The following is an 18,078-nucleotide window of genomic DNA, read 5'->3' on the forward strand; positions in this document are numbered from 1 at the left end:
AAGAAAGAAACACAAATAGAAACACAGCTGGGTGTACGGAAAGCGCAATGGAACAAGCCGATGGGTAGGTTACTGGTATAACAAAATAAATTGAGAATTCATTTGTTCGGCCATTCATTGTCAATCTTTGTGTAAATGGCTGCCAACTAGCATAGCTGTGCGAGAGTAGCCTTCGTTTAGTAAACCTCACTGCCGGATCACTTACTCTAGTTAGTCGCTCGTTAGTCTACAGGTCTACATGATTGTCATTGTGATGATCAACCAGTTAAACTGCAGCATATACACAACAGAAATTTAGCAACAAAGCATGGTATTTATTTACTCATAACAATGATAAACAAATCAACAGGTGTGGACTCGGAGCTAAGAAAAAGAGGTCACGTGTCACGCTAAGAAGAATCGGTCACGTGGGGTGCTGGAGCCAATCCCAGCGCACGCTGGGTAACTACGTCATCACGGTTACGTCAGGTGACGTAAATGTGATTTAGTCAAATAGCGCACATTTATGCTGTAACTCCAGCAGCGCTGTAGCGCAGCGGTAACGCTGCCGACCCCCACCTAGGAGGGAGGAGTTCGATTCCCGGCTAGGGAATGCTAGGTAATGAAATGTATGTGTATGTAATGTATGTAATGTAACCCCGGGGTTAATTGATGTAATTGACTGTAAATAACTGTACATGATGTTAATGTAATGTATATGGATATATATATGTATGTAATGTATATAATGTGAAGGTTCGATTCCCGGTGTGGGCACCTGAACGTGTCTACGGAGTTAATTGGTTGCGAGTATTGGACTGGGCTAATGCAAATACGGCGCCCCCCCCAGGACCTAGGCCGAACCACACCAGACCGGTGACGGCACCCCTCCAGGAACGGACCGAGACCCGACCGGAGACCGCAGACTAGACCAGTAAAAATACACTATTTTAGTGAAATATATAAAAATGAAATTAATTGAGTTTTCTTCCTTATTTCTTCCTTATTTTCACCCCCCTCCCCCAAACAAATGGTTTGGCCTCCGATCCTTCGCTAAGTCCCGCCCCTCCCTGGTTACTGTTGCTATGCCAGCCTCTTTTCTGTCTGAAGTTAGGTAGGAAAATGTCCGGTCAGCGTCAGTCCGGTGATCAGAAAGGAAAAGAAAGAAGAATAAGAAAATAAAGGGTTAAGAAATTTTCTATACAAATATTTTTTTTTAAATAATTTGAATTTGGGACGAGAAACGTAGAGCAAGGTAAGAAACAGGGCCGTTAGCTTGTAACGTAAGCTAACTGGCCAGCTCTAATGCTAACGTCCATTCGCCTAGCTTGTATTAAAGCCCGACACAAAATGTTATCTTAGACAGATACGGCTGAGTTTGGTAGCTCCATCAGAAAGGGAGAGACAGAGAGCTGCAGTCAGGTAACAGAGAAAGTGACATGGGGGTCAGAGGAATTTATTTAACTTGTTGGCTTTATTTCCGCACAACGATATTGACCGCAAATGTAGAAGTCCTCCCCCGCTTCAGACACAACAACACACACAAGGACCGGGATATTACTCGTTGTTAGTGTTGTGTGTGTGTGTGTGTGTGTGTGCGCGCGCAGGCAGACAGACCTGTATTCTGTGATGAGAAGTTGGACCGTGTTGTTGTCAGTGATGTCCACAGAAGACATCCAAACTCTGGCTACAGGCTAATGCGTGTTCCAGGTAATAATACGGCCACGATGTATAATGAAGAATGAGCCGATCGTTCACGGCCACGATGTATAATCCATAACGATCGGCTCATTCTACATCATACATCTTGGTCGTATTATTACCTGGAAAGCTAATTATTATTTATTATATTAAAACAATACGTTAAGAATGCATTTGTTAGACCATTCATTGTCAATCTCTGTGTAAATGGATGCCAACTATGGACTCAAAATGGACTGCTGGCTAACTGGTTAGCATGCTCGACTGAGGAATTGATGACATTACTTTTGACGTATAACTTACTATTGCTTACCGTTCATTTGGAAACGGGCGGAGTGTTTCTGCTCCTCGGAAACATCCACCCGATAGTGTCCATATTTTCCATAATTCACAAACTCGTTGAACACAAGTTTGTCCATTTTACCATAATGAACATACACTCACATGACAAACGCTCATCCTGGCCACCCGAATGTATCAACTTTGCGCCCTTTGGGAAACTGGGTTGGGAATTAGGTTAGTTCTAAGTGCATGGTTTATACATAAGTCAATGATCCATTCACTTAACACTTCATATATTTTTTCCCGGAAGCCTACACTTTATCTGTTATCTCTTGCACGACATGCCCATAAAATAGGCTACAGGTCTGCATTATTGTGATTGTGATGATCAACCAGTTAAACTGCAGCATATACACAACAGAAATTTAGCAACAAAGCATGGTATTTATTTACTCATAACAATGATAAACAAAAACCGACAGGTGTGGACTCGGAGCTAAGAAAAAGAGGTCACGTGTCACGCTAAGAAGAAGAGGTCACGTGGGGTGCTGGAGCCAATCCCAGCGCACGCTGGGTAACTACGTCATCACGGTTACGTCAGGTGACGTAAATGTGATTTAGTCAAATAGCGCACATTTAAATCAAATCTTACTTCAGTTTGTGGACAGAAGGTGAGTTGGCCCCACAATAATCCCAAAGAGGGCCGATGTGTTAACCGATAACCGTGCGTACTTAAGGAAGAAACACAAATAGAAACACAGCTGGGTGTACGGAAAGCGCAATGGAACAAGCCGATGGGTAGGTTACTGGTATAACAAAATAAATTGAGAATTCATTTGTTCGGCCATTCATTGTCAATCTTTGTGTAAATGGCTGCCAACTAGCATAGCTGTGCGAGAGTAGCCTTCGTTTAGTAAACCTCACTGCCGGATCACTTACACTAGTTAGTCGCTTCGAGTTCGAGTCTACAGGTCTACATGATTGTCATTGTGATGATCAACCAGTTAAACTGCAGCATATACACAACAGAAATTTAGCAACAAAGCATGGTATTTATTTACTCATAACAATGATAAACACATCAACAGGTGTGGACTCGGAGCTAAGAAAAAGAGGTCACGTGTCACGCTAAGAAGAATCGGTCACGTGGGGTGCTGGAGCCAATCCCAGCGCACGCTGGGTAACTACGTCATCACGGTTACGTCAGGTGACGTAAATGTGATTTAGTCAAATAGCGCACATTTATGCCGTAACTCCAGCAGCGCTGTAGCGCAGCGGTAACGCTGCCGACCCCCACCTAGGAGGGAGGAGTTCGATTCCCGGCTAGGGAATGCTAGGTAATGAAATGTGTGTATGTGTATGTAATGTATGTAATGTAACCCCGGGGTTAATTGATGTAATTGACTGTAAATAACTGTACATGCTGTAAATGTTAATGTAATGTATATGGATATATATATGTATGTAATGTATATAATGTGAAGGTTCGATTCCCGGTGTGGGCACCTGAACGTGTCTACGGAGTTAATTGGTTGCGAGTATTGGACTGGGCTAATGCAGATACGGCGCCCCCCCCCAGGACCTAGGCCGAACCACACCAGACCGGTGACGGCACCCCTCCAGGAACGGACCGAGACCCGACCGGAGACCGCAGACTAGACCAGTAAAAATACACTATTTTAGTGAAATATATAAAAATGAAATTAATTGAGTTTTCTTCCTTATTTCTTCCTTATTTTCACCCCCCTCCCCCAAACAAATGGTTTGGCCTCCGATCCTTCGCTAAGTCCCGCCCCTCCCTGGTTACTGTTGCTATGCCAGCCTCTTTTCTGTCTGAAGTTAGGTAGGAAAATGTCCGGTCAGCGTCAGTCCGGTGATCAGAAAGGAAAAGAAAGAAGAATAAGAAAATAAAGGGTTAAGAAATTTTCTATACAAATATTTTTTTTTAAATAATTTGAATTTGGGACGAGAAACGTAGAGCAAGGTAAGAAACAGGGCCGTTAGCTTGTAACGTAAGCTAACTGGCCAGCTCTAATGCTAACGTCCATTCGCCTAGCTTGTATTAAAGCCCGACACAAAATGTTATCTTAGACAGATACGGCTGAGTTTGGTAGCTCCATCAGAAAGGGAGAGACAGAGAGCTGCAGTCAGGTAACAGAGAAAGTGACATGGGGGTCAGAGGAATTTATTTAACTTGTTGGCTTTATTTCCGCACAACGATATTGACCGCAAATGTAGAAGTCCTCCCCCGCTTCAGACACAACAACACACACAAGGACCGGGATATTACTCGTTGTTAGTGTTGTGTGTGTGTGTGTGTGTGTGTGTGTGTGTGTGTGTGTGTGTGTGTGTGCGTGTGTGTGCGTGTGTGCGTGTGTGCGCGCGCAGGCAGACAGACCTGTATTCTGTGATGAGAAGTTGGACCGTGTTGTTGTCAGTGATGTCCACAGAAGACATCCAAACTCTGGCTACAGGCTAATGCGTGTTCCAGGTAATAATACGGCCACGATGTATAATGAAGAATGAGCCGATCGTTCACGGCCACGATGTATAATCCATAACGATCGGCTCATTCTACATCATACATCTTGGTCGTATTATTACCTGGAAAGCTAATTGTTATTTATTATATTAAAACAATACGTTAAGAATGCATTTGTTAGACCATTCATTGTCAATCTCTGTGTAAATGGATGCCAACTATGGGCTCAAAATGGACTGCTGGCTAACTGGTTAGCATGCTCGACTGAGGAATTGATGACATTACTTTTGACGTATAACTTACTATTGCTTACCGTTCATTTGGAAACGGGCGGAGTGTTTCTGCTCCTCGGAAACATCCACCCGATAGTGTCCATATTTTCCATAATTCACAAACTCGTTGAACACAAGTTTGTCCATTTTACCATAATGAACATACACTCACATGACAAACGCTCATCCTGGCCACCCGAATGTATCAACTTTGCGCCCTTTGGGAAACTGGGTTGGGAATTAGGTTAGTTCTAAGTGCATGGTTTATACATAAGTCAATGATCCATTCACTTAACACTTCATATATTTTTTCCCGGAAGCCTACACTTTATCTGTTATCTCTTGCACGACATGCCCATAAAATAGGCTACAGGTCTGCATTATTGTGATTGTGATGATCAACCAGTTAAACTGCAGCATATACACAACAGAAATTTAGCAACAAAGCATGGTATTTATTTACTCATAACAATGATAAACAAATCAACAGGTGTGGACTCGGAGCTAAGAAAAAGAGGTCACGTGTCACGCTAAGAAGAGGTCGCGTGGGGTGCTGGAGCCAATCCCAGCGCACGCTGGGTAACTACGTCATATAAAAATGAAATATTTGAGTTTTCTTCCTTATTCCTTATTGTCACCCCCCCTCAAACAAATGGTTTGGCCTCCGATCCTTCGCTAAGCCCCCGCCCGCTTCGCTTAGCCCCGCCCGCCCTTGTAACGGCAGCTAACTGGCCAACGTAAGCTAACGTGTGTGCGCGTGCGCAGGCAGACCTGTATTTTCTGATGAGGAGTTGGACCGTGTTGTTGTCAGTGATGTCCACAGAAGACATATAACGTTACTATTGCTTACCATTCATTTCTGCTTCTTGGAGACACCCATTATTTTTCATAATTCACGAACTCGTTGAACACAAGTTTGTCTATTTTACCATAATGAACATTTTCCATTAAAAACAATGACTGGCAATACTGAATGAAATAACAGACGATTAAACCAACAGGGAAACCTCGTTTTCACTACAACTTCACGCAAATTGTCAATTATTTTGTACCACTTCGCTTTCCGTAAAACCAGTTGTTCCGGGTTGGTCCTGTGGGCGGCGTGTGCTCAGCCAGATTAACGCTACACTTCTGCTGTATAAACTGGAGGACCATGTCTGCATCAGACACTAATTAATGAACGCCATTTCCTCAGAGCCACACAGGTGTGTCAGGACGCTGACAGGAAGCAGCGAGTCCACGTTCAGCTTTGTCTCAAACGTACATTTGAAAGTATTGTTTTTCACTCATTCTACATTATTGGCGGCTTCATATTTATGATGAGCTGGACTCACTTTTCTGTCATCTAAAGATCTACATGGGAGCGTCGCGACAAATATTCAAACGGACGCGGACTGTTGACGATCGACCAATCAGCTGAGACGTTTTTACCACCAAGCGACGCACCAACGAATCATGGAGGAGAGAGGACGCATTTAAAAAAAAAAGAAAAAAAGAGGAACATTGATTCGGGATTCACTTCCTTTTCTTCTCTTGTACACTGTTTTGTTTGTTTGTTTTTGTAAGACATTTAATTGTGAATCATTTGTAATTCGGTGTCTTGTTTTTTTTCAAGGTGCTATGTAATAATTTGTAGCCTACGTTTGGATTCATTGGACGTTACTCAAACTATTTTGAATCAATTTCAAGTTTATTGGCTTTTAATAAAAATGGATCTAACATCATTTCAAAATTTTATTCAAATCTATTTACATTTTTCAGTTAAGTAATCTTAACAATTCACAATCAGCTTTTCTTTTGTATCTTTGGAGGATCGTAGTGACATGTAATACCCTTTCATGTGTCTTACATATGGGATAACACACATACTGTAGGGGTGGCAGGGTTGGATGGTGTTTAAGGCTGTTGCCTTACAGAGGGAAGGATCTGGGCTCAACAACCAACCAGCCCTAACCCTAATTTAGGGTTATGTGGAAGGTGTAATTGGTATAATTTTAAGAATTTTACGCCTTGAGAAAGAAGGATAAAACTAAATTTATCAACTAAAAGAAACTGGGCTAAAATAAAATAAGCTAAGATACTTTGGTTGAATTTGGAATTGTCTGAGTCCTTTGCATGGGTAAAAAAATATATAAAATTGCCTGCTTCACACCAGCCAGCACAATAAGCTATGTGAAACATATTAACAGAGCAGTACAGAACTACATTATGCTGACAATGGTTTGTGCCTAACCTTGGGTTCAGTGCTATAATTGAGCTGATTAAATGATCTTTATTGATTGGGTATATTCAAAGGCTCATGATAGTGCTCACCGCTCCAGATGGGGGACAAATTGCAGTGTTCATATACAGTTTAAATGAAGAAGGACTTTTCTGGTTTATGAGGAATTAGTAAACCAATCTTTCTGTGCCTGCTACCGATAGCAATAAAGAAAAGTAGGATGAAAATATCTCTCATTCCAAAAAAATGGCTCTGCGCCAGTTTCACACAATAAGCAGCGCTGTCGACAGGGATATGAAAGACCAATAGCCCCATCTAGTGGCTTAATCTCCCAGCACCACAACAGACCCTCATATATAGCTAAATAACTAAAGAGTGCAAGGTGGAAAGGTAAAGTGACCTCAGACATAGTGCAAAATGCAAAATGAATAAAATAATGTTCATACAAATATAAATCAAAATTAATATGTTACTACTAGGCTCATTTTCAGCGTTGAGCTGTAAGCCACGCAGACATGTTCTGAAGTTTGGGGGTTGTTTTTCACTCATGGTATGAACTGCAAACCATTTAAGTTCTCTAAGATCTGCTCTTGTCTTTGTTATACACTGAAACTTAAGTAGGACAAAAACAATAAATAAACCACTTAATGAAGGCCACTCAGGGATATTACTCCACTAGAACCTCCCCCCGAAATAAAAACAAAAGCAAAGACAGATAATATAATTAACATCATCGTCATAATTTTAAATGAATTTTTTTTAAAGAAATAAAGATATTACTGTTATTATTAATGTTGTGTCTCATTCCGGAACGGCAGAGGGCGGAAGTACTGCCAATGTTTCTGCTACAGTCTGTTACTAAGGGAACGAAGAAGAGGGGCGCTAACCCGCAGCTAGGCTAACTCCTACTGCCGGTATGTTAGCAAGCCGAGCTGGGACGGACTGCCGTGGGCCGGCGGGGGGTCACATTACAGTTGCTAAAGCATTTGGATAAGGTAACGGGATGGACTCAGAAGCGTCTGAGTGTATAAAGTCTTGTGAAACTGCATTTCATGTCAGACGTTTGTCTGTGTGGTGTTAAAGTCATGAGCTAAGTGTAGCTTGAACCGAACCAACGCAGTTCGCTGGCTCGCTGTCTGAACATGGAGGGTGAAGTAAGACTGAAGCTAACGCATGCTAGCGCAGGTTACGTTAGCCTGCTAGCTCACGTTGATGCTGCCTTCAATTGCTCCCCGTGAGCTCCGTCCACCGACGATTTAATATGAGCCACCAGATCAAGACAGGTGATTCAGCTGGCGCCCGACCATCGACTCAACGTTTGTGAGGGAATATATAAAATCGGCTTTCATTCGCTTGGGGTCGTGTAAAAGTTATTCAGATTTGGAAACAGCAGCTGTGAGACTCTGGACCAGCTGGGTTGGAGATCTGTGGCCTTTACAGGAGTTGTGTCGGATCACTCCGCCTGCGTGAGGCGTGTTTGTGCTGGGTTTTCTGAAACGAGACTGCAGATTCCTGCACAACCAATGTGCGAACTTTCTGCTCTTCTCTTGTTTCTCATTGTGAACCAAAAACATTCTGTTGTGTCAGTCAGACAAAACCAGATTACCAAAAATGGGTTTTGAACACAGGTTTAGATGCAGCTCTAACTTCAAATTTAAATATGCATCTCAAAACATGTATGCATGTACAAAGTTGTATATGCATGCAAGATGTAGTCTCACTTTCGTGTGTATGTATGTATGTATGTATGTATATATATATATATATATATATATATATATATATAGAGAGAGAGAGAGAGAGAGAGTGAGTAAGTATAACTGTTATTTTTATGTTATTTAAAAAAAAAAAAAAACACACAAAAAAAAACGTAGTGTTTGAATTTGCAGTTTTCCTACAGGGTTTCGTTATGCGGCGTGGAGAACACCTTCCACAGGCTTTCCAGGCCCCGGTGGATGTCCATGCCAGTGCAGATGGCCAGGTGTATATGTTCAAGAGGAGGCCAAATAAGGTGGCTGTATCTTCAGACGAGGAGGATCTTGGAGTCATGGAGATGCGGCAGCTGGTTTTCTATGAGCAGGAGCAGGACAGACCAAGGAATGTCCAGTTGTTGGAGCGGAAAGTGTTAGATGGCGACAATCTTAACAAGCTTGCACTACAATATGGATGTAAGGTAAATATGTAGTTCATTGGTTTTCAGTTCTGGGGCTGTTGATCTCCGTGTTTTAGTAATTGCACTTTATGACTTTAATATTCCTTCATTCCTATTTCTACCAACAGGTGGCAGATATAAAACGGGTCAACAACCTTCTACAGGAGCAAGATTTATTTGCACTGACATCTGTCAAAATACCAGTTCATAAACACAGCTTTTTAACTGAGACTTGCACCGAAATAAGTGACCCACAGGAAGCAATGCCGCATTTATCCGCCACACCAGGGAGGCCTCAGGATAAAGCAAGAGCCCAGCCACATCTACAGGAGGTCACAGACTTTCTAATGGAGTTGGATAATGACATTGAGAAACTGATTCAGACAACGAATGATCAGGATGAGGATTCCTTCGATAACTCGGAACAAGAGCAAAGATTTGGTTTCAGGCGACGAGGGCTGACCAGTCACGGTGCAGATTGGGGAATCCAGTGGTGGAATGCAGTCGTGGCCATGCTCCTGATAGGCATTGTCCTGCCGTTATTTTATCTAATTTATTTCAAAACAAAAGATAATGGAGCGGTTTCACCAACAGATGGAAGTGATACTTTACACTCATCCGTCAAACCTTCAAATGACTCTTATTTTGCTGAACCTGGATAGTATAGGCTTGGGTTTTGGAAAACCAGAATAGATTGTTGGGTTAAATGTTCTCAGAAAAATGTGACAATCAAAATTAAAGCCAAATATCTTTAACAGTTTAGCTAAGTGCAATACTACCATGTGTCTGGGTCATCCCAGTCAATTCTACCCTTTGTTTTACGATAACATTGATTCATGCAGACACCTCAGCAGTTGCATTTTTGTGACAGTTTAGTTCTTCTCACAGTTTTCTGAAGTTTTACTCTTGGTACTGTGTTTTCCCAAAACCTTAACCCCCCCCAGTTTTTTTTCTTTTCTTCAGTTGCTTTACTGAATCTGAGGCATTAATGAATTGTGTCATTTCAAATCCTCATATGACACAAACTGAAAAATGACTGCAAATGAGAATTGAAGGAAAAAATGACACGGTTATATAATCTGGAATTTTACAATCTACCTTTCAACACCATGAAAACAGTGTCATTTCAATCTCTGCTATTAAGTGTAAATTAAAATGTTTATCAGAGGACAGCCAAACCCAGTGGGGATGTATTATGTTGCCCTGTAGCTGCAGCTGTGTGAGGTTACACTGATATTTGGTTTGAACATTATGTGTGTGCCTTTTTTGCTTGAACTTATTTGATTGTGTCAGTATTCAATGTTTAGTTATTACCATGTACCTCATGCCTTGTCTGACAAAGTCAAAAATGTGAATTGTGTTTACAGTAACAATGTGGTACAATCTTGTTGGATGGTGCGTTTTCATTTGACACTCTACAATCTTTAAATTTCCAAGGTGTTGGATTTGGAAAATGACATTTATGCATCTACAAGGACCCTAGTGTGTGATGTTTAGAAAAGTGCCTTAAACTTTTAAGTCAAGTTTGTATGATATTGCACACTTTCATCTTGCATTGTTTGATTGATAGTTGAGTCCACTAATAGCAGGTGGTGAATTTGTTTTGGCTTGTCCAGTGCACTTTTTAAAAGCCTAAGTACTTTAATTCTGGTGACATTTCATAAGCATTTAAGTTTTATTTTAGATGTAACAGTTGACATGGTATGTCTGAACCTTTTTGTTCAGCATATTTTTAAATATTATAAACACACTCAGTTTACCATAGCAGCCCTACAAGGTCATGCAGTTAAATCAACACTTCTTTTAACACAAAGCGAACATTGTATTTGTCAGGAATGGAGGATTTATTGCAAGACTGTTATATTGATTGTATTACTTTTCACTATGTGTCCCTAATAAACTGCCAATTGAGATTATATTAAAAGTGTTTCTGAACTATTCTTTTGTTTGTTTTGTTTTTTTTGCCACAGTGTTTTAGCACAGTTGCTTATGTATAATAAGATTGTAGACAAATTGAAATGAGATAAAAGATTCAGAGCAGAATCTTATTTGATGTAGGATTAAATAAACATCCTACATCACATTTACGTATGTAACTTTTGATTTTGATCGCCAGTCACAAAAGGATAACTAGGTTTGGTTTTTGATGGCTGAGTAAAACTGCAGAATGATTAGGAATCATTTCCCATTTATTAATTTTAGTGAGTGGAAACTATGGCAGCTAAACATCGGAGGCATCTTAATACTCCAACAGCCGAAAGAACAGATATTTGACGTATTTATGGAGAGCCTGAGCTTGTGGCCGTTCAGTTAATGGTGTATTTAACTCCTAATCTCTCCTGTGGAACAAGCACACACAGGTGAGAATTTTGTTTTGGGATTATATGGATGTTAGAGTTGTATTCACTGTAAAATTCCAAAATATCAAAATAACTTCAAAGTGATAGAGATGTTACGTGGTCTGAACAGCATAAAGAGATGATGGTGTGCCAGTCCTCTAAAGCGATCTTAAAAGAGTCTCCCTAAAGTAAGAGAAAGGCCCAGCTTTGAAGTGTGTCTTTATGTTTTGACAGGAATACAGGGAAGGAGCAGTTTATACATAAAATATTAATACATCAATACTGAAAAACTCCACATAAAATATCAAATATGATTTCACTCAGTAGCACAAACTACAGGATTTTGAATCCCCAAAGGCCAAATGAATTGTTTTGCTTTCAACCCTCTTTGCAGACCAGATCTAAATACAAGGTCAGCAGCAGAACAACGCTGCTGAAACTAACAGGAAATCCAAAGTCTGGCCTACGGATGTGGAAGTGAGACCTGGACCTGATTATTCTCTTTGAAAATATACTGATGTCCAAACAGTTTGGTCTCCTTGGCTGTTTAACACCTACTGCAAACAAGCGTGTGAAAAACAAACTACATGAGCTTTATCTAAGACTCGAGAACAAAAGTTGTAGTTTAGCTTTACTGCCACAAAGGCTCTATGCCTTTTATTAGCCCATGACCTGGGGCCCTCACCTCATAACTACTGCTCACGAGCCCTGCTCTGATGTAGCTCCAGGCCGCAGAGCTCGGGCACGCTGCCACCTCCCAGGCTGAGTCTTATCCTACTGTTAATACATGCTGCCCCCCCCCTCCGGCCTCCAACCTGAACATTTAAACTCCCTGCCATTTGATGGGATCCTTATCAAGTCTGCTCCTGCTGATTCACCTCATATGATTTGATTCTTAACAAGCCAAATTGGAGCTAAAAAGGACCTGATTAGTGTTAACCAGTGCACAGCAATACATTTTGCTTGCAGATTTGCATGTTTTTTTCTACTTAAAATATATTTCTGCACGCTGTGTGTATGGGTGTGTTTTCATGGGGTGGTGTCAGAGAAGAGCTGGTTTTGAATCCAGCACATTTTTGGAGTTGAGTGTGCTTCTGTAGAAGTGGGGGCTGAAGCTGAAGGGGCTTTCCCCCTGAACAAAGCACAACCATCCATGCAGTCAGGGTGGAGGGCAAATAGAGTGAAAAGATTCATGAGCAAACCGAAGCTCTGCAGCTTTAAGAAGTTTGCACACTTGAGCAGCTGGCAGCGAGCCACTTGGCCAACATAAACAGCCCTAATCCTTTTTCCAAGGAGCTTTCAACACTCATCTCTCTGGCACATCGGCCTCGGACTCGCTCTCTCCCCTTGACATTCCTGTCTGTGTGGAGTTTTGCAGAGCCGACACCAGGAGGCACTGCCACTCTTACAATGTACATGCTGTTGAGTTAGTGCTGTTGATCATTATTCACTGCTAAGGTATGTGCCTTCCTTTGATTTTCCCCTGAAGCGAAACAGGTCTCAGTTTTCACTCTTTCTTAGTGGGAATAGAGGCTAGGTTTCACAATGTCATGTTGACCTGAAGCCCACAGAAGTATGGTTTGTTCATGAGATTGGTGATGACAAAAGTAGGGTTAGGAACTTTCATAGTTTCTCTTCTTTACCTCTACCCATAACTTTATTTAAATTAAAACCAGTTTCATGGCGAAAGGTTAGCAGTAGTCCACTTTAATATCAAATGTTTGTTAATGCTCTCCTTGACATTACATAAAAAAGATAAAAACAGATTTAATACATTTAATAATTAAAAAAAAAAATCACAATTATTAGTAACATAAACCAAAATAGAGTCAAGACATTTTCTGTGTGAGTGAGGTTAATGCCTGTGTCTGTGGGGGCAGGGAGATCCAAGGTTTTGATTTCCTCTGCTCCCGGGGGGATTTGGCAGACACAGGGTAATTTGTAGTGAAATTTCCAGCACAGTTTGTTTTGCAGGTGGCTGAGAACGAAGGCAGGGCGTGGTGGGGAATGAGAGAAGCAATTTGCTGTCTGTGGGCTGTGAATGTGTGTATTGTTGCACAGCAGTAGGTTTAGTGTTGTGCCGGTATGTGCTACGGTCAGGGCTGGACCGGTGGAAGGGAGGCAGCAGTGGACTCTCCATAACTAGTACATATGTTTAAAAAAGAAAGGACTTTTTGGTGAAATCCATCTGTCACTTATTGGTGTGTTGGTACCTTTACTTATATGTCAAAGTCAAGATTACAAAATGTGAATAAAAAACTATTCAAATAGGTGAAAAGAGTCACATGACAAAGCATAAGTATTTATCTGAAAGCTCTTGCCAGGAGACATTTCAGTCTCACAGGCTTCAGAGTGGTTTCAATTAAAAATTCCTTTCTTTGAATCCCCAGCCAGAATTGCTTTTTTTTTTTTTTTTTTGCATGAATCCATGCCAGATGTTACACTTGAAGAATGCACAAGGTGTCAAAGAAGACAAAGCAGCGCATATTTTTGTTTAATGAGAAACATATATTCGGTTGAAATGAATATGGAAATGAAAAAATATGCTATCGTAGCAGTGGAGTTGTGTTTGTTTTTACGCAGTGGAGCTTACAGCCGAATGCGAAAAAATTGTATGCATGCTGTATGTTATCCCTTAAGTCTGACTGTGTGACTAAGGGATCATCTGGAGACGCAGCTGGCTGGAGAATGTGATGTTCTGTCAGTCATGTTCCTGCAGGGGCGGCTGTTTTTCTTTGGCCCCCACTGTGGGGGAACCAATTGTGCAGCACCTGTTTTACATTCCACCCGAGGCCAGAGAGGTCTTCGCTCAAGGGATGTTTCTGGCCTGAATACACGAGAGAGCAACAGTATACAGCCTTTCACTGCTGTCAGCCATAAAACAACGCTTTATATGAATTCAGAGATAAAATGCGTGAATTCAAAGTTGTCTACACACTCGCTAGCCACATTGACACACAATCTGTGGTGATTCACTACAGCAGCTCCTCCACAGCTTTTAGCGGTGTTGTTGTTTGCTACGTTGGATTGGGAGATGTGTTTCACATATATGACAGAAGTAGAACATTAAAATCTGATCTCCACATCGTAATGGTGTTCGATCGTATAGGCGTGCTTCATAAAGTGGCCAGGTGTACGTGTGTATATTTAATGCTCTTGTAGAAATTCCTCAACATCATGCATTGTGATGATAGCGAACTTTACGGTAGATTTAGGTTGAACAGTGTGATTATAATTGATCAACTTAGCGTTGCAGAACGTGAAACGTATACGAGAAAAGAAGAAACATCACTTCTACCTTTTGCAGGATACACAAAAAGGTAAATTTCCTCATTCGAAACAGTTTAGTCTGGAGTCCTGACTGTATCCTTTCTGAGGTGATACTCCATTGTGTTCCCTTTTAGCTGCAAAACACAATGTAAAATGGTGGCAAGAGGAAAAAGATCCACTGAGACAGGCGTGAATGAAGGGGGGATAATGCGTTGGACATGCTTTTCTAAATCACTGTGTGCAACTCAACCGATCATCTGCTTGGCGTGAAGGAGCACATCGTCACAAGCAGGAGACTCAGTATGGGCTCTCACTGTTAGCGCGTTACACCTGCAGCCCTGATGAAATTGAACTATTGGAAAAACAACCATTTGGAGGTTTGTTGTGAACTATTTAACCAACCAAATACTTCCATGCAATAAATACCGAAGCCTATTATGAGAGTAAATCAGGTGTAATAGTCTAAAATGATTCTCTCCACCCAACTTACAGCTGGCTGGAGAGTAGTTGGTAAACAGCTTAAAACTCTTCTAACATATATATAACATAAATAACTAATAACATCTGATTGACGGAGACCATAGCCAGAAAATATTTTCAAGTCCTGAACGGAATATCAGGCCTCCTGACATCAGCAGCAGAGCTGTGGTTGAAACAGCTGCTGGATCAGACCAGGTGCAGTTTGTTCAGTTGCCCCCTCTTAGGCTCAATTTAAACCATAATTCCTGGCACATAGTTTTTAGCTCGCCGCTGCCAGATGAAGACTATACAAGCTTTTTAACTGCCCTCTTGCACTGGTGGGGAATTCCTCTTATTAACAGGCACTTCTCAGTCTGTGGTTTTATTCCACAAAAGCACCCTTGGGCTTTTTGTCAAATAAAAGAGGCAAATGCAAATGTGAACACTGGAGTGAGTGTTAATGACATGAAAATTCTGTCGCCTGCATTCAAGTCAAACCACACCGAGCACAACGTTAGCATCAACTGTAACATTGTTGTGGACACGTTGTGAAAACACAATATAACAACAATTATTTCTGGAGAAAGGAATCACGCCGGCAACCAGCTATGAGCCCAATTTGTTTGGAAGATGATGTGTAATGAGAACCACTTGGACTCCATAAATCCAGTCAGGGTTTGGAGGTTGCAGGACTCACTACGCTGCTCATCCCTCTGAAGTACTTGAAAAACATCCATTGCACGTCACGCTGAGAGATGCAGAATTTCCGCCATACCCAGATGTTCCTGTGCAGATGTTCGAAGAGGAGTCTTTCAAAGTAAAATTTATTTGCTTGAGAAAGCAGCGCTTATGTTTGCTGTTGCTCACATGTCCACACAGAAGTTCCTGTTTCCAGACTCGTGGAGTTTGCGCCAATGATTAGGCATGGCTAAAATGCAAGATTTAAAGCTACAACAATTTGAAGCGGTTATTTAGCAATTTTTTTCTTATGTATTAATTAAAAGCGGTAAAGATATGAATTTCAATGCACATTTCAATGTTTCATTGAAAATTATCTAAAGATATCACCGAGTACAACAAATGGAAAATATAGATTTAACTGAAGGCTAACTGCAAACTTCACTATTAAAAATTGTATTATCATTCTATAATGTGCTGGCTTATCCACGATGTCAGCCGCTAAAAGTCTGCATCTAATCTTGCTGCTTTTTTCACTTCTTCAGATAAAAACAGTCAGGTGAAATGCCATTAAATTGTGAAGGCAGGCAGGGAGAGCATGATAGAGGTCTCGGTCAACAGTGAGAATTCACACAGGGAACGCTTATATATATCTCTCATAGCAACATTCACAAAGCTGCCATACATGGTGGGGGGGGGGCTTGTTGCCTTTGGTGAAAAGTTGCTGATCCAAGGACAGATAAGACAGATAAGACACAGTGACAGAGTCTTTATCCATCAAGACTGAAGTGTAACCTTGACGATTATTTGGCCCTGGGGAAACGGACAAGGAAGGACTGACGTGCGTGTGTCATGTCAAGCTGCCCCTCTGTTTTTCTTCTGAAATGTTTTATGGGGACCAGAATATGTGGACTCGAGAGATGGAAACAGAGCCTTGTGCGGGCTATACACAGTTGTGTTGATTGGTCAGGCTCTAGATACAAGCAGATTTCAACAGTCCAAGCCAGTGCATGTAATGAGGGCAGCGGGTGCGAGCTAGTGCGCTCATTTGCATATGAAATTGAAAAACAAATAGTGTGGGGCAGCAGTGGGAAAAAGAAGGGGTCAAATAGGGTCCAAAGTAGATGTGAAATCTCAAACTGTAGTTGCTGAAATTACTCAGCCCCTCTGAAGGTCAGTGCTCTCTCAGTATCAGTCAGAGCGAAGCATCTCTGGCTTATTTTGGTCTCTACAGTGGTTATTCTCACCGTTGAACTGAAAGACGTGAAGCTGTGATTGTCTGACTAACGGCTGGTCAGGGCGCACAATTCTGACCCCACAAATGGAAAATCCTTTCAATGATTTGACGACCATATCCTTTATACAAGTCAGCCCAGCTCCATGAGACTGTTCTTAAGGACAGGGGTGCTTTGAGACAGATGCTAACGTCAGCATATGTTGAGCCATTCCAGTCAAATCTAAACCTGCTGGTGAAGCCGTTGGATTTATCCTTTAGAAACCTCGAATGCACAAATAGATCGCAGACAGTCCATGTGAAAAAAACATCGAAATGTGAGAGACAAGCTCATCAGAACTTGGAAAACAACAGCCAGCCCGCCAGGAGAATCTGAATGAATTATTTGACTAAGCTGCAAAAATATTTTAAGTAGGTCAGCCTGTCAAACATTTATGGAGCACGTTATTATGGGATGAAAATATCATTTCCTTTTGTAATCAATGACACGAGGATACTGCAGCAACAGAGGATTTTATCAGCTCTGACAATGCTCTGACTTCTACATCAGTAAATTGACTTACAAATGGAGCTAATCAACACTTTTCAACTGATGCTCACCACTTAAATAGTACCAAGATAGCAATCAGGATTAGTGGAATATGCCCCTTGAGAAATGTAAGCACACTTCTCGCCAGGCCTCTAAGCTCTGTGATAAACATACAAGCGGCCCTGGACTTGTGTACAGAGAGAGATCATAGACGGCTGAGCTTCAGTCTCGCAGCCGTGGTCAGTCTTAATACTGTAGATGCTGTTAAATATTCATCCAGCCGGGTCTTTATAGTGCTAATATTAAATACTTGATAAAATAAAGGATTAAGAAAGTTGTAAAAAAAATATTTTCCACGAGAGAATATAGTATTTTTTGACACTCCCCACAAGACTAAGGGTTTGGAGATTAAAGACCTATGGTTAATATAGGTGGATAATCTTTATCTGCTTATTTGCTTTCCCAGCTTGTGCATGGACT

General features: G+C 41.3%; 1 protein-coding gene across 3 annotated transcripts; it reads left to right on the top strand.

Annotated features, from left to right (window-relative positions):
* Positions 1 to 7,839: 7,839 nt before the first annotated feature.
* lysmd4 (LysM, putative peptidoglycan-binding, domain containing 4) lies at positions 7,840 to 10,984 on the top strand. Of its 3 annotated transcripts, none has more exons than XM_029523404.1 (3): positions 7,840 to 7,932; positions 8,838 to 9,110; positions 9,218 to 10,984. In XM_029523404.1, exons 2-3 carry the CDS (start codon positions 8,847 to 8,849, stop codon positions 9,749 to 9,751), a joined length of 798 nt encoding a protein of 265 aa, XP_029379264.1. In that variant the 5' UTR covers positions 7,840 to 7,932; positions 8,838 to 8,846; the 3' UTR covers positions 9,752 to 10,984. The 3 variants fall into 3 exon arrangements, with proteins under 3 accessions (XP_029379264.1, XP_029379267.1, XP_029379266.1); XM_029523407.1 differs by having other exon boundaries at positions 7,858 to 7,932; positions 8,827 to 9,110; XM_029523406.1 differs by having other exon boundaries at positions 7,863 to 8,462.
* Positions 10,985 to 18,078: the final 7,094 nt, after the last annotated feature.

This window comes from Echeneis naucrates, chromosome 16, assembly GCF_900963305.1.
Source record: "Echeneis naucrates chromosome 16, fEcheNa1.1, whole genome shotgun sequence".
In the NCBI taxonomy this organism is placed as follows: domain Eukaryota; kingdom Metazoa; phylum Chordata; class Actinopteri; order Carangiformes; family Echeneidae; genus Echeneis; species Echeneis naucrates.

Bases quoted from the DNA above. Each gene is read 5' to 3' on its own strand.
- lysmd4 (XM_029523404.1), top strand. From the start codon at position 8,847: ATGCGGCGTGGAGAACACCTTCCACAGGCTTTCCAGGCCCCGGTGGAT. The intron at 9,111-9,217 runs GTAAATATGTAG...TTCTACCAACAG, and splicing joins CACTACAATATGGATGTAAG to GTGGCAGATATAAAACGGGT.